Below are 17,687 nucleotides of genomic sequence, written 5' to 3' on the forward strand. Positions count from 1 at the left end.
AAATGGATGGGAAGTTTTGCTCAATGGTGCGTCTTTCACAGTCTGTCACCCACTAGAGCCAAGAGACCGAGTGGGGTGTGTTGTCAAGATGACAATGAAAAAGAATAAGAATCAACATATAGCGCTGTTAATTACGTGACATTAACGTGACTTATTTTTCTTCTGAAGAAGAACGCTTCTAAACAACATTGAACCCCATTGACTTCCATTGTAGGCCTAAGGATAGAAAACCACCAAGACATTTCTCAAAATATCTTTTTTTGTGTCTTCTGAAGACAACATTAGGATAAATAAATGACAAAAAAATATTTTTGGGTGAACTATCCCTTGTAATATGATTATTTTTGAGTAAACTATCCCTTGTAATACTTCAAATGCCACTGTATTTCCAATGTCCGTTAAACGATTTTATCCACCAGAGGAAAGAGAAAGACTGTTTCATATATTTGTGTTCTTTGTAGCGAAAAAAAGAGTGATAATATCGTCAAGGTTCATCCCTAGCGCTCCCCTTTGAGGTTTGGGTTAGTGCTATAATCTGGGTCAAAGTACTAACTGCTGAGAGGAGCCTGAGAGAGACTCACTCACACATAAATCATTTCTCACACCTCACTTCCTCATTACACTTTCTGCTGATAGAATTTCAAAGGCCTCTGCATCTCCGACTGACCTTAAAGGTAAAACTCTGCCTTACGGCAATGACAGAAGCTCGCTCAACAGACTAACCTTGGAAGATGTGCCACGTAACTGAGGGCACAGTTAGATTTGAGTACTGTAAGCATTAGTCACTCATATTTGGCAAGAAGTCAAGACTTATGAGATGTGTGAACATCAGACAGCATAAACCAAAAAGATAGACTGCACATTTTCAAGGCTAATGGATAAGGAGCAAGTTTAGTAGTTTTTGGAACTAAGATCTTTTCATTTTATAATTCATTTAATGCTAAAAAAGTATTTTGTATTGCTTATTTATTTTGTTTACCCTTTATCTATGTATTTTTAAACAAAACATTTACTTTGGATCACACAGCTTCCATTCTGGCATGGAAACCAAACAATGAATTCTGGCATGTTTGTTTCTTTTATTGTTACTGTTTAAGAAGCTGGCATTGGTAAACCCTGATAGAATTTGCTTTGTATTCAGCATCAATCTAGCTCTTCACACAGCTTCCAACCTGAAGCTAAGCCACCTGTACAGCTGGTGCCTGCTGCAGCCTGGACGTTGCCCAAATCCGAGCAGGGCGCTGCATTTATTCCTACATCAAAACACAGAGACATTCGACAGATCCACACAGAGAAGCGCCACCGTGGCTTCGGTGCAGGGAAGCCGCTAAAAATAGGCTGCCACCAAGATTCAGGATGGCAATATAAACAAATGTCTTCTTTAATCTGTAATCTCTCAGAAAGCCTTAAGCGAGAGAAATTCATAAGATTTGAGGAAATGTCACCTGCTTTGGAGGAAAGTTGGAAACCTGGGCATGAGGAAAGAGATCCTTGTTGTCTTCAAGTTGTAGACAAAAAGGTCCACACTGTGCTTGCGAATTGTTACTTGCACAATATTACAATGGAAGCAGAAATTCAACCTCACCAGTGTGGTGTAAAGGAAGAAACAGGAATCATTTTGACTAAGCAGGTTTTCGTGAAATCCCAGACTTGATTCTTCCCGTCTAGCAGAAGAGGGGGTGTATGTGTGGGTCTGTGTTTTGGGTTTGACATTGTCAGCAACAGTTGAACAATGTTTTCCATGTGTCTAAGTGAAGATTCTGCAGGTACAAGCTTGCAATCTCTCCAGAGACTTCAGAGAGCCATTTTAAGCTTTTTAAGAATGTGATGAGCATAAGCGATGTCAGAAGGTGCCATTTCAGCAGGTGCATACAAACACTCACATAAACATCTTAAGATCTGGCAGTCAGTGGATTGAGAAATAAAGATTTGCTGTGCTGGTGCTACATAATAACAGCATCCTGACATTCTATTGAATCGGTTATCAGTAAATTGCTATTTCGTATTTTTAATATAACTTAAATAAATCGAACCCATTTTAATCTAGCTAAATGTAAGCAAATTATACTGTTTGTAACAGTTCCTAGTTAAAGTAAAAGGAAAATTCTCTCATCATTTACTGACGCTGCCGTTTGACTTTTATCATATCAACGTAAAAAAAGAATCATAAAAGTAATCCACGCTGAAGCAAAATGATATAAAAGGACATGTTGTAAACGTTTTAAATATAAATATCTGCTTCCAAATGCTACAGTTATTACAGTTGTGCCACTGCCCTGTTGGCATTGCCAGGAATTTGTCCTGCCTGGGCACAAAAAGCTTGTGGATATTTTTGAGTTTACCTGTTTACTGGTTCAAATAACGATTATGTCTAAATTTTTATTCCTGCAGCATAAATGTCAGTGTGGCCAACAGAGGGCGCTCACCCTGCCATCAGCATCAATGCTGATGGACCGGTACAGTCATACAGCGAAGCTATGATACATTATAGACAGCGCCACTTTTAATTGTAACGCCTTAATTATTTTATCCTTTTAACTGCCAATACACTGAAAGGCACCTTGTGGTGAGCGTTCAGTACACCTCTTCCATGTGAATGCACATCTTCCATGAAATGTATTTTGTAAATTTCTGGCAAGATCAATTTAAATATTTAAAGGTCAGTTATTAGAATAGTACTGTATTTTAGACTTGATGATCTGAATTCATTTGTTTGGTTTTTTTTTGCTTTAAAAAAGGCACACGTGTATAGTTTAGGGTCATAGGAAGTTGGCAGCAAGCTGCAAGCAATCCTAATTATATTCCATTTGTTCATTGGCAACTACTAAAAATTAATAGTATTGTTTAGTCGGCCCCCTGAGCTGTTTCACATGGTTAATCAACACTTTCATATAAGCATAATCAATTACACACATCATAAATCATAGACTTTTGTTCTTTACTGCTACAAACACGATGAAGCAGACATTGTTCCATGTTCTAATGCACGTTGTTGATTGCACATTTCCACAAAAGACCCTTTATCCATTATCATTGTACTTTTGTGCCTAATGGCACATTTTGATAAACAGGACTGCGCTGCGCAAATTGATTACTACAATGAAATTCATTTAATTAACAAAATGGAGTTCATTTCCCCACAGTGTCCATCCAAAGGCAAGTGCGTCTTATCATCTGAAGCCTGGACTCTTTTCCTGTATTTAGCTCCTTTTGTTGAAGAGAAAAATCTATATAAGTGGCTGAAGCTCTGACACAAAGCAAGAGCAGAAGGCTGTAGAATCTGCTGGCTTAATTGATTATTTGTGCAGAGCCGTATATCAGCTAGGTGCAGCATACCCTTGGGAAATAATGTAAAACAGATAACAAGATCAAATGTGGAAGAATTGCTTTCTACTGCCAGCTTTATTAATCTGTTTCTCTCTTAGTCAAAATGGCTTTTTTCTCCCCTCCATGCAGGTTTTCACATTACGGAAAGGTACGCCTCTGCGCCCAAGCAGCATAAAGCTGTAGCTGACAGAGTTATCATAAAGCTGTTGATCTGAAAGAAAACTTGTAGAGATTAGTTTACGGTTCAAGAAAATCAGCAATGAAAGTTCAAGTTGCTTTTATAGATTTACTTTTGCAAAAGCACATTTTTGTGTTATATTTTGGAATTACAATGCTTATTTAGAATTAGAGAGCTCTGAGGAAATTTGCAGACTCGTATTTTTTTGTATTTCAGGCTTAAGGGATCAGGCTGCTAGAAATACAAAAATGGCTCGCTGGCCACGGTGACTCTTTCCGCCAATGAAAACGCACCAAAACGTTGTCGAGTACCAGGAGTGTTTGTGTTAAAATCAAACTGAAAGCGAGTGTTCTCTAATTCCACATTCCCTCGTAGTGCATTTACATAATTAAAATTGCATCGCAGTTTCACAATCTAGCAGATATCCTTGCTCAAACATTTCTCCAAGCAGTTTCCAACTCTGTAAACTGATTTGTTTTTCTTATTCCTGGGGTCGTGCTGCACATCAGACGTGACTGTAATTGCCTTCCTCTCACCGGGGAGCTTCTTGTTTCTCATTCTGAAGTTTATTCTCTATTTCATGTCACCAAAGCAAAGAGAGATGCAACCTGGGAGAAATGACACTCCTACCGCCACGAGTGAAATGCTAAGAACGTTGGATAAAAGCTCCAAATGATACTGCCACAAATTGTCGCTTTGTAATGAATTGGTGTTTATAAGTATGCAGCCTATGAGTTTGCCGAAATCGTGACAGCTCACATTAGCAGACACGTCATAGCTGATGTTAAACACAGCGACCATCTGGTTTTCTTGCGTTTTTATGAAATCAACTCTTTAGATTATTTCATTCATTCATTGAGCCACTTCGGTTGGCACGGCGGTATGGCTTTAAATGGGCTGTTTGTATCGACTGCTAAAAGGACCGCTTGCCTGGGAGGTTATGATCTATACGGCAGCAGGAAGCCTCAGGTTATTTACGTCAGCGATGAGATGAGACCTCTGCAAAAGCAAAGATCCTTGGCAGCTCTGCGGAACGCCTCTTCCAGAATCAGGCACTGTCAGAGGCAATTACGCAATAGATGAAGGCACAAGGTTTGTGGTTTTCTACTCTTACGAACTAAATGCGGCTTTGTCTGGGAAGAGATGCATTCATTATTAAATCTTTGTTTTTCTACCATTTCTTTGGTTTTACAGCCCAAGATTGATTTTGTGTGTGTCAACAAGCGGTGCTCTCTGCATCTATGAAAAGAGGAGGAATAATGTCAGCTCAGCTTAATACGCTTCTAATGGATGTTTTATTTTCACCCCGAGGGAACATCTGAAGTGTTCGGACACATACCTGGAAACTGAAGTAGCAACTGGTTGTGCAGTATTTGAAAACGTTTAAAAATCCATTTTAACTTTCTCTCTGCTTTGTTCAGGAGAACGTTTATATTGAATTTTCACTTTTACTCTAACTATTCTAGGCTCTAAAATGAATTTGCCTCCAACTATCCTCTATACATTAACTTTATTGAAGATACTTCCTCAAACAGTACCTCAATAGCGCACATCAGCCATTTTGCATTTTGTTTCATAACACATCAAATAATTTTTACTTTACATGTTTGTTTTCTAAAGTAACACATTGCTTGGAACAACAAATGTACATACTGTAATACTAATATTATTTTAATTTGTTCACATTTTAAAACACTGCTAAAAAAGAGTAAACCTCATACAAAGGTTTCTATCCTTTAACACTCTTACAAAAAGGTGCTTCTGGGTGCAAATGAAGAACCATTTTTGGCTCCGTAAATGGTTCTTTGGGAAACCAAAACTGGTTCTTCTATGGCATCGCTGCGAAGAACGTTTTGAAAAGAGTGTAGTTTTGAAGTAAAAAGATGGTAGTGCAGTTACGTTTTAGGGAGTGACACAATGTTGTAATGCAGGTAACTTCCCAACACTGGAGGTCAGCTTAAACAATTGCATTATCCAATGGAAACGTTCAATAAACCTTTAGGTCCATCTCACTTCACTGCCAATAAAGTATAAAGCCGGTTTCCAGGCTGTGTCCTTCACCACTGTCTGTATCCATCCATATCACTCTACGTTACATGAATCCACCTGCATGCATCAAAATGCAAAATGATTTGAAAAAAATAGTAGAAGCCAGCCACTTGTATAATTAAATGTACTAGACAATTAATTGAATAGTGCGATACGTCTGACAACATGCTTTTGATCTTAAAATATGCATAGGCGAACCTATTATTAAAATGGATGACATGTAGCAACTGCCATTCTTTGCAATTGATTATAGTCCAAAGACTTATTGGTACAATAAGTTCCAGAAATGCTGTTTATCTTAGTGAGGGCATAGCTCTCTCTCAGGTCCTGATTAAAAGCACTTTTGGCAAGAAAGACATTAGCCTTTGATATGTGATTAAAGTGAAAAAGCATTTGTTGTTTGCTCTAAATGTGATGCTATATTTAAGAACAGTCGAGAGCTCATAGAATATTGGCTTGACAATCCCCATGTGAAACAGACCGGTGGTGGGCAAGATCAATACACATTTGGTTGTGGAATCCCAGTTATTTTGTATTCCATTAGTGGTCTGTGGTGCAACCAAAGAGGTTGTACTGATACTTGCATATAAAGACTTTCAAAATGCTGGCAAGCCTTTTTCTCTATTCTCAGGTTACTTTGCGTAATTGGAGGTCAGAAATGAAAGAACGCTTGGGGCCTGTTTCATGCACACGGCAGAGCTCTCTTTTTCAAAAAAATGATGAAGATAGCTGAGATTGAAATGGCTTTTTAAGGATCTACCATGTTTTGACACAAAGGTCTGAAACAGGGCAGAACAATATAGGATTCAGAGACAGAGTGGAGACTTGGCGAGTGGGGATGGGATATTAACCTCACAGCGTGTTCTTGAGTTAAAGCTGCAATCAGTGGCGGTTCTACATTGAATTGCACCCCGGGCGAGACCACCTTTGAGCCCCCCCCCCGAAAAATGTATAAATAAAGATAAAAAATTATCCCCAAAATTAAAATACTCCCAAAATTATGACAAACCGTCATATTTTATTATAACAACATAAGTGAAAGAAAAAATAATATGCCTAAATTGCACAAAGGCGTTTTTTTGTGCACCTGATGGCTTTGACCTGTCCATCTCTGTTTATTTGGCACTCGACAATCAACAGATTTCCCACCCCCCAACACTGTCACTCACATCACGAAACAAGTCACCACCAGAAAGACTAAACCAATTCACCTTGGTGAGGTGAAACAAAACATAATCGTTTTGTATTACTTATTTTTTATAAGCCAATTCACACAATTCAGAAAAACTAAAATGTGCAGGAACTATAGGCCTGTGTTCATTACATTATGAATAAAATGTGTGTTATTTGGGAGAAAGTCGAGGTGGTGTGTGATTGACTTTAGCCCACTAATTGATTTCGCGTCATGGGAGGGGCTTCTGCCGCTCGCTACGTCATAATCACGGCCCTACTAGAGCAAGCTCCTGATTGGTTAAGGCGGCGCGAATTTTCGCCAAAGTTTAGATTTTCAACTCGCGCGAATCACGCGAACGCTCAATTCGCGGCATTTGCGGCGCCTCATTCGCACGAATTGCACCGCAAGCAGGTCATCGCGTCTTTGCATTGACTTAACATGTAAATCACTCGCGCTTAACGCTTCATTCGCGTTCGGTGTGAACACCATAGGTTAACTATCCCCTGCATGCGCCCTCCCCTTTCCCCGTCACACACACGGCACCTTCTCAGCATGCAGGGGCGCCAATTCTCCACACAATGAATGAATAAATGATAATAGAAAACCACTTCTCGGCGGCCCAGAGTTTTTTTTTTACTGCTCGTGCCGGTGCCGCCCCCCATGTGACATGAAAAGATGCGCCGCCCCGTGCGACTGCCCGGTTCGCCCGTGCCTAAAACCGCTACTGGCTGCAATATACCTACATTGTTGTCAGGTTAATGACTATGCACAGAAGAGGGCCGTCTTATTTCTAGGGTGACCTTACAGTGAATGTCCTGTCTTATAAACAAAAATGAGTGCTTCACTGATTTTCTGTTTTGTATTGAATTGGTGTTTTTTTTCTACTGAGTAGTAATGATGTGATCAGCGTTCTCATCTTAAGTTTTATTATAGTGCTTTGCGTTCATGCATTTGGCAGAATGACTTACAATGCAATCAGGATATGTATTTAATCGGTTCTTGCGTTTCTTAATCAAACCTGTGACCTTGGCACCAATTCCAATACAAGAACAAATATGGACGTATTTCAGCATTTGAAATATTTGTGGATTTTGCATAAAGGGACTTGGATTTTGCCACGATTGTTCTGTTTTTTTAATGCTTAATAGAAACAATTATAACAACCAGTCATCTAATCTAACATATCATCGTTCCTGTCCTTCGAAAACCTTGGATGTCCAAATTTGCTGTTTTTGAGGAAATGGAAAAACAATGTAGTTACTTTTTCAATGATTAAATACTGTTGTCCAAGTTGACAAGCAGTTTTAATACTTTTTATTTAGATATTTGCAATATAAAGGGTGTCTACTAATTTGTTTATTCAATTTTCTATTTATGTTTTGTTTTTCAGATCAGACGGATAGTGTTTTCACCATGAGACTGGCGTTAAAGTATCTGGACAAGATGAGATGTTTTCGGAAACGTTCCACCATTCCTTTCCTGGTGGCTCTCATTACCTTCCTGCTCTTCGTAAACCTCTACATCGAGGATGGCTACGTGCTGGTGAGTTCTCTGTAGAAAAACAGCAGGTAAATTACAGAGGTCAATTCATTTACAACACCACTGAAGCAGATAACAAGACAATCGTGGTCTTCACAACAAGTCCACTTCAGCTGTTGCATGTGATTTAGCATTAATTATCAGTGTACCGAAAACTTATTTTGTTTATGGGCTTTAATTACCAAATGTTGCGTGTACGCCTGCCCGTGTTGTGCTGTGCATGTATAATTACGAGAGCTCGGGATGTTTAAAATTTCATGATGTAGAGGCAGTCCAAATGCAAGAGACGAATTTATAATTCATGAGGCCAACTTTATGATCAAAACTTTGTGATCATAACATGTCGCGTGTGTTTGTCTGTTGCATTATGCAAAAGGTGTGCCCATTCTGACGATGCCACTTCCTAAATAGCCTCCATTTAATTGAAATACAAACACCATTACTAAATTTAGCATAGCTTCATGCGTGAAGTAGGATTTAATTTAATAAGCAATAATTTGATTCTACACGAGTGACTTATAGAGTTATGAAGGTAATATTATATAAAATGAATAATTCAAAGAACATTATTCACAAGAGTGTGGAAAAATATTTACGGCCTGCAGTATTTACTCACGGATACAAAACACATTCTTCTCGTGTCTTGGAGACACTTGTAGCTTTATGGGGAGTCTTGGAGATCTTTTATGAATCCTGGATATGCTTTGACTAATGGATGTGTTTTTCTGTCTGTCTTGGCTATCATGTTTTGCAGCAGGAAGATAAACGTCAGTTGCGTGAGACTTCGATGCATCCGCTGAACTCAGAGCGATATGTTCACACCTTTAAAGACATCACCAATTTTTCCGGAACCATCAATGTGACTTATCGGTATCTTGCTGGAACGCCGTTACCTCGAAAGAGTAAGAGTGAATCCCTTTTATACACCGCTATAATACATTTTTCAGATCACTTCACTTACTCAATGTCTTTGCAGAATATCTCACAATCGGATTATCATCTGTGAAGAGAAAACGAGGAAACTACCTGCTGGAGACCATCAAGTCTATTTTTGACCAGTCAAGCTACGAAGAGCTCAAAGAGATCGTGGTGGTCGTCCACTTGGCGGACTTTGACCTGGCGTGGTGCGAGAGTCTGGTTCAAGAAATCTCAAGAAAATTTGGTCACCATATCATCGCAGGACGGTTGCTGGTCATCCACGCGCCCGAGGAGTATTACCCGTCCCTGGATGGGCTGAAGAGAAACTATAATGATCCCGATGACAGGGTTCGCTTTCGCTCCAAGCAGAATGTAGATTATGCCTTTCTGCTTAACTTCTGCACCAACCTCTCCGATTTCTACATGATGTTGGAAGACGACGTGCGCTGCTCCCGAAACTTTCTCACCGCCTTAAAGAAGGTGGTGGCCTCCAGGGAGGGATCTTATTGGGTGACGCTAGAATTCTCTAAACTGGGCTACATAGGAAAGCTGTACCACTCGCGAGACCTTCCCAGACTCGCCCATTTCCTACTCATGTTCTATCAGGAGATGCCTTGCGATTGGCTGCTCATCCATTTCAGAGGCCTGCTGGCCCAGAAGGATGCGATTCGCTTCAAGCCCTCTCTGTTTCAACACATGGGCTACTATTCCTCCTACAAGGGGGCTGAGAACAAACTCAAGGATGATGACTTTGAAGAAGACTCGCTTGATATTCCAGACAACCCACCTGCCAGTCTATACACGAATATAAATGTATTTGAGAGCTATGATGCTGCCAAAGCTTACAGTAGTGTTGATGAGTACTTTTGGGGGAAATCTCCATCCACTGGTGACTTTTACGTTATAGTGTTCAACAAGGCAACAAAAGTAAGCAAAATGAAGATCATCACAGGAACAGATGATCGTCAGAATGATATTTTGCATCATGGAGCTCTGGAGGTGGGGGAGAAATTAATAGGAACCAAAAAGGGGAGACAGTGCTCCTCCTATATAACTTTAGGAGAGTTTAAAAACGGAAACATAGAGGTTCAGGATGTGGACCATAAAATTGCTTTTGATATTGAGTGTGTTCGTATTGTGGTAACAGCAGGTCAGAAAGAATGGCTTATCATTAGAAGCATAAGCCTCTGGACTATACAAGGTGCAAATTAATGAGAATTTTTTTATGAACCGTAGCTAAAGGCACAACTGTCAACTGTTTGTTTGTTTATTTATTTATTTATACAATTTCTAAATTATTTATTCATTTCACTTTATTATTTATTCATTAGAAACATTTTTGCGGCAGAACAATACGTATTGCAAACTTTAGAGAATTTACAGATGATGAAGAATTTGGGTCTCATTTACTAATTCCTACGAATATGTGCACAAAAGTTTTCAAAAATGTTTGCTGAATGTTTTCAAACAAACTTTCTGCCGGATTCATGACAGAAGCTTACTGTCATTCTAATGTTTAAATCTGGATTATTTTTAAATGAGCAGGTTTTCCATGTAGGGTTAGTACATTGCATAAAACATGCCCAAGTCATCATGATCGGGGGATTTCTTCACAATCTCCACTCTACACACACTCTTAACTTTTTGTGCTCTCGATGGCTGGAATACACTACAAGACTTTTAAAATCTGATCAGATTTTTTTTAAACTAGACATCATACACTACAAGATGTTTTGAAAGTTTCAGAGACACTGAAACACACTAACTGATCAAATCTGCAGACTGGCACAGACTTTGTACAACAGAGCTCATCCTGTGGCTCAGTGGTTAGAGCATGGCACTAGCAATGCCAAGGTCATGGGTTCGATCCCGGGGGATTGCACATGGTCACAATCAAATGTATAATACAATGCAATGTGAGTCACTTTGGATAAAAGTGTCTACCAAATGCATAAATGTCCAAATCTGAGCAAAACTCTTGTGGTGTATTTTAGCCTTAACATGTGCCTTTGCACGAGTGCATGCTCATCGAGTAACATTAAGGTGCCCTCACGTTTTTTATTATATAAAAATGTGCAAGCCTAAATTTAAAACCATTTTAAACTAAAAACCCATTGATAATGTCTGAAAACCTGTGGATGCTGGTTTCACGCACAAATACTGTATTTACGTAATGTGCCGTGTTAGTAAATGAGGCCCGTTTACAGTATTTGTTCTTATACCATATTTTCCCATTTTGCTTTATAAACTTTAGTCCTCAGCTTAAATTCACAGCAGCTACAATTTCCTTGACTCATCTCCGGTCAAGGAACTAGTACAGTACGTTCCAAGATTTGATTGAAATATCCTACAGTAGCGGAGCCATTGAAAATAAAGCAACTTGGTTCAACAATTGCTTAAAGCTGAATTGTAAACATTTCATTTCAGTAGGGTTGTTTTTCTGGTTCTTTGTTTATTCTTTTCTTCAGTCTGAAATATTTGCTTATCCCACTGTCCTTTCCACAAGCACAGGGTCAATATTGCCTTGAATATAAAATGTGTTGTGGCATGAATACAGGCAACATGTCATGCCGTCTCCCCACTGAATGATAACAGAACTGTTATTCAATCAAACTCGGGCCAAAAGTCTATTTTGTTTGTGCTTTACTGGCATGGTATGGAACACAAGGTGGGTATTCGGCCATCTTCTGAAGTGTTGTAATTGGCTGGTACAGTAACATATTAGGTTAACCCTTTTCCCCCTTAAGTATTTTCCCCTTAAGTATTTTTGTGTAGCTCAATTTTATGAGGATAAATTGGATTTTGTTTGGCATGTGCCTCTTTAAAATTACACCAGCAACAACCACCCTAGTGCACAAAATTCAGTTTCTAAACTTTGGGCTGAAATTGTTAGACCCTCTCACTTCACCTTTATGTTATTGTGTATATTCACAATAGACTGTCATTAAAATCATGATCAATATTTGTTTATTGCTGGGTAGATCACGCCAACCCACAATTCATTCAACACGAGAATTTAGATTTCAGAATTCTGTTTTTGAAAACTTTGTTAGATTTAAAGTGTCACATGGAAATGCAATAAGAAAACTGTTTACATGACAAAATGTGTTTACTGTATGTCCAGATTTTTCATTTTGCGAGCAAAACCACATATTTTACTTTAAACTTTCTCATGCTCTTCATACCGCATTTCACGAATAGCGTGTTCAGTAAGCTGCCTTCTGATTAAGTGTGACAAACCCGATATCACACAAATTCTGTACTTAGTACTTTGCATGATTTCCGTGATTGTCTTTGCCAACACTCGAGATACTGAATTGATTTTATGTTAAGTGGTTAAAAGGTTAAAAGCAAGTTAACGTTGTACCGATTGTCAAGAAGCCATTACTAGCATAATTTCTCAGGCTAGAAGTGTGTTACATTGCTACATACATTCATTTTCATTCCAGATAAAAGTTGGGATGTTTCCTGGTGAAATCTGCATCACTCAATTATGGGAAGTGAATACATCTTGCCCAATTGTGTTTGTGAATGGTCTTTTGGATGCATTTCAGAATTCTATGGCTTTTTAAATGTCACGTTATGTTTTCAATAGTTTTGTAATTCCTTCTTGTGAGCAAAGCACAGGTCCTTTTTCAAACAGCCAGCTGAATTTTTACAGCTGGGTGTGTAATAAAATGTCATAAATGAAAACATCGGAAGGTTTGTCTTCCTAATGAAACAACAGAAAACGTTATCGTTCCTGCATGAGCTAAGAAAGAATGCTGCAATGTTAGTATGCCTCTCGGTTTTTACGTCTACTCTGAACTTGAATTACTCTGGCATTGTACTGTACTCAATTTGTAATTTTACTGTACTGATACTGCATTACGACAGATGACATCTCACGTATTATTATGGTGCAAAGGTAAAACAAAATGTGTTATATGATGTAGAGTTATGTTGTGTTTCCCCCACACTGTTTGTCACCTGGTACTGTAACTATATTGTAAAATGACATATATTTTTTTACATTTCTCATTAGAACTGTTTGCCTTGTATACTGTACCTAAATATACATTGACTCAAGTGTTGAGCTGACAAAAATGATTGCCATTTGATCATTGGAAATCTAGAGATTGCACAAGCTTTTGGGTATGATACAGTCTAAAAACACACTCCCCAGCAAATACATACATCTCTTCTACAGAATCAATATTGGACTTGGAATATTCTGCTTTTGCGTGTATGCAGAGCTCGAACAAGCCAAACCGTTCAAAAACCTCCCACTGTGGAAATAAACATTAGCCAGTGTGATAAATATATAAAGCAATTTTAGAGCCTTGGAATCATCACAGATGTCACAGATTCAATCAAACCGTAGCTCAAAGCAGTAGCCGATTCATGCATTTTTTATTTGTTTATTATTGACATTCATGTCGTGTTAATACATTCATAATGAATTTACAGTGCTTGGGCCATTTGGGTGAGTTTTTTGTTGAATTATTTGAATTTCTGTTGGTTGTTTCAAGAGTTAAACAACAAATACAAAAACAATTGTCGTATTGTGCTTACTTAAATTTGATCAATTACTTTAGTTTATTAATTTTACAGTCATTTATTGCATAAAAATGCACATACCAAAAGCATTGGGTCTCTATTTTATTCTGTTTACCCAAAAGTGAAAGTACCACTTTTCTTCATATTTGTATGAAAATTAAAATATACTTGTTTAAAAGCACAATCTTATAGTTCTGAATATCTGAAGTAGGATACAGGATGAATTACATTCATTAGATAGACATTTTAGCAACTGTTCCGAGTGCACCTGAAGGAAATGGATTATTATTGCAGGACCAGCAAATTCCTTGTATTCTGGGCCGGTGCAGAAAAGCTGAGGCCACAGCAGTATTGCCCTTCAAAGTGAAGCGGAACGGAAACCGAGGTGGGTCCATATGGCAGGCGAGATACGTAGGAAACCATGGCTAATGTGCATTTTAAAAGGTGTCAGAATGGTCCAGAAAAACCAATATGCCATAATAACTCCTGGCCCTGCACGGAGCACCACCCAATCGATTCTAGGTTTCCATGGCAGCTGTTCTGCGTAAATAAGGGAGCGAACCTTACAATCAAATGATGTGAATCTAAGGCAGAGAGGCTTCTCGTACCCTATTCCCAAATGATCTGCTGAACTGAAGATCTCACACAATCTGATTCCCAAGAAAAAATCATTGCGGATGTTAATACCTTCAGAGAAGCAGTCAGAAGATAATAGGGAAGGAGTAGGAACCAATCGATTGTTTTTGACTCGAAAAGTTCAACGGGTTTTATATGAAAGAAATTCCACTTCGATTCGAAGTAAACTGCAAACTGATTAAGCCCCTCAGCACTACAGTGAAACTATAGATTTACCAGCACCTCAATATTGCGTTGTTAATGTGACAGCACAGGGGCTGAATTTGCAATGAAAGGCATCTCCTCAGCAAAACTTCAGGCTGAATTATGAATATTTACTGCTGCTTTAAGGTAGAAATGTATGTTTCTTAACCTCGGGGATGTGAAAAAGGGAAGGTAATAAATGCTTTAAATAGTTGAACACTTTAGGGACTGTAAAAGCAAAGTCAAGCAAGCACATTAGTATACTCTTAAAAATAATGGTGCTTAAAAGGCACATCACCATTCAATGAAAGGTTCCTTTCCGTCTCTTTCTTACCTTTTATCATCTGAAGAACCTTTTCTCGCCACAAAGATCCTTTTGTGAAACCGAAGGTTCTTCGGGTGTTAAAAGTTTAGACAAAAAAGGTTCTTCTATGCCATCCTGAGGCACCTTTATTTTTAAGCGTGTAATTGAGTTAAAGAGGATTTCAGGTAACTTGGATCACTAAACAATGTCATTAAGTGTGGGTACATTACAAAAACGTTCAAATGCATTTTTTATATGTTTAGTTGTGCGGTGCAATGTAAAGTCATGAAAAGTAGATTAAATCCTTTTACTGCATTGAAACTATTTAAAGGGATAGTTCGCCCAAAACTGAAAATTCTGTCATCATTAAAATCAATTTCAAACCTATATGACTTAAAGATATTTTGAAGAATGTTGGTAACCAAATAACAGCGGCACCCATTGACTTGCATTAGTTTTGTGTCTAACAGAAGTGAATGTTTACCGCCATTATTAATTTAAGAAAAAAAAATGACTGGTTGACAATTAAAAGTTTTCAGATAACACGCTTACACATCCAACAAAACAAAACCTGAAAGGAAAATGTATTGATGTACAGAAGGTTGCTGGTTCAAATCTCAGTGCCAGCAGGTCATGACTGAAGTGCCATTGAGCAAGGCACCTTACCCCTGATTGCTCTGCAGTAATGTGTCACTGTAAAAAACTGCTTGTAAGTCGCTTTGGATAAAAGCGTCTGCCAAATGAATAAATGTAAATGTAAATGAATGATTTTATTGACACCATCTGTCCGTTTGTTTGCATGACCCCTAATCTGTGAATATTGTCAGCTATTTATCACAATGACTGCGGCAGTGAATCATACATACCACCAATGATATGAATACCACTTTATAATTATAGCTCAATAAACAGTGCTATTAACTTTCATATGGTCAGATATAAAAATATTGACATAATAGCCATCCACTCCTGCCCCGAAGAGCAATCAAAGCTTGACTGTAATCATACGTGATTTGTTGTTGGATCAACATCCAAAACAAACAGAGGAACCTGCTGGCATTTATATGGGTTCTTTGAATGGTTTAAGGGCCTAGTGATACGGGTGTCAAGGAAAGGCGTGATGAAGAGGATGGAAAAGAAAAGCATCAACAGATTGATGGGTAAACAAAAGGCCGTAAAAAGGTGTTCCCCAAGGAGCAGGGGAGCTCAAAACAGAGATGTGGGTGATGAATGGCTTGTAATAAGCTGCCGACTGTCTGACGGCCACTGATCTAAGGTCCCTTTGAGATTAGATGCTCTCGTGCTCACGGGAACCCGCTATGACAAGATGTGATCTGTGTATTGAACAGTGGCTGAGACACGAGTGCAACGTTCCACCGAAACACATCTGCTTTCCTGTTTAAAAAAAGAAACATGTTTCAACACACGCAGAATGGTACTGTGAAGGGCTTTCAGAAGAGTTAATTTCAATATAAAAGAACATCTGGTGGGCGTGGTTAAATCAGGTGTGTTGAAGACTGCAACAAGGACTTTCTTTAAGCTTTGCTGAATAAACAGCCTACCTGTCATTGATGGTTTCAGCTGATTCTGTTATCCAGGAAGATTTGGGACACATCAGATTTGGAGACCAGTAAAACACCTGCTCAACAAAATTGGCCTTACCCAGCCAAAATCAGAAAACCAAATTTTTTAAGTTAATATGGTGGTTGCTCGCAATAAATATTTATGCATCACTGACCAAACCAGTTTTTCTGATTCAATTACAGCATGGCTGCAGGTGTTGTGGCTAAGATGAATCCGGAGGGAGAAAAGATCAACCTGGAGCAAAAAAAAGACCCCAAATCCCTCCCCGATAAGAACAAAGGCCCTTCCCACGGCAATTATTAGTCAGTTAGCTTGCTCTTAAACCGATAAGCAGGTGTTTATCTGTAGGCCTAGACACATAATGCCACAGGTGTTGGAATGGACCATTTTTGGCTGCGCTGACACTCCCCAGGGCCTCTGTGGTTTAATATCCCATAACTGCCATGCACCAAGGTAGAGCCCCACATCTGGCTCTTTTCAACCTAGTATCACATATCACTAGGGGCGCTGGAGCCGGATCTACCCTCATCCAATAATTAGTATCATTTATCCTTCTGCTCCCCCCGGAATGTGTAGCTCTGGGCTCCTGCCTGCTCTTTTATACAGCTTTCATCAGTAAACCATTAAAGTTTCATAAGTGTTAACTACTGTATGATGACACACTCTCTCAATAGAGCTGCGGTATGAAGCTGATGGTGGTCATCACTCGGTGATAGAGCCCTGTGCTTTACTACAGAGAGATACTATGACATGAGAGATGATGATTGCATTGGAACTCAAAAATATTTTGCAGCCTGAGATGATACAATAACTTGTTTGAGTGTTGTTGAGTTATATGGTACAACAAGTTTGTATGACGTTGAACCTAAAATTTAGCAAACGAAGATATTTGGAAGAATTTCAGTAACCAAACAGCTCTCATCCCCCTTTGACTCACATAGTTTTTATTTTTCCAACTATGGAAGTAAATTGGTGATGAGATCTGTTTGGTTACTGACATTCTTCCAAATATCCTCCTTTGTGTTTAGCAGGAAAAACAAAACTTATACAGGTTTGGAACAATATATACTACTGTACATAGTGAAGTGTGTAGGAACCTATGATGTAAAAACAAAAGGAACAAAAGCACATGTAAAATAAATAAGGTAATTTAAATAAAGAAATGCCCTTAACTGAATCCAAGATGTTCTATACATCTCAATACAGGGGTGCCTCAGGGCTCAGTGCTTAGACCGTTGCTCTTTTCCATACACGAC

The 17,687-nt window shown here is 38.7% G+C and overlaps 1 protein-coding gene across 1 annotated transcript; it reads left to right on the top strand.

Moving 5' to 3' along the window:
- Window positions 1-8,141: 8,141 nt before the first annotated feature.
- Window positions 8,142-16,734, top strand: mgat4c (mgat4 family member C; the record flags this gene model as incomplete). The annotated part of the gene is made up of 5 exons (XM_079465996.1): window positions 8,142-8,270; window positions 9,022-9,169; window positions 9,244-10,386; window positions 15,935-16,007; window positions 16,614-16,734. The coding sequence occupies 5 exons, from the start codon at window positions 8,142-8,144 to the stop codon at window positions 16,732-16,734; spliced, it is 1,614 nt and encodes a 537-aa protein (XP_079322122.1).
- Window positions 16,735-17,687: the final 953 nt, after the last annotated feature.

Source organism: Barbatula barbatula (assembly GCF_947034865.1).
Source record: "Barbatula barbatula genome assembly, chromosome: 10".
Classification (NCBI taxonomy): domain Eukaryota; kingdom Metazoa; phylum Chordata; class Actinopteri; order Cypriniformes; family Nemacheilidae; genus Barbatula; species Barbatula barbatula.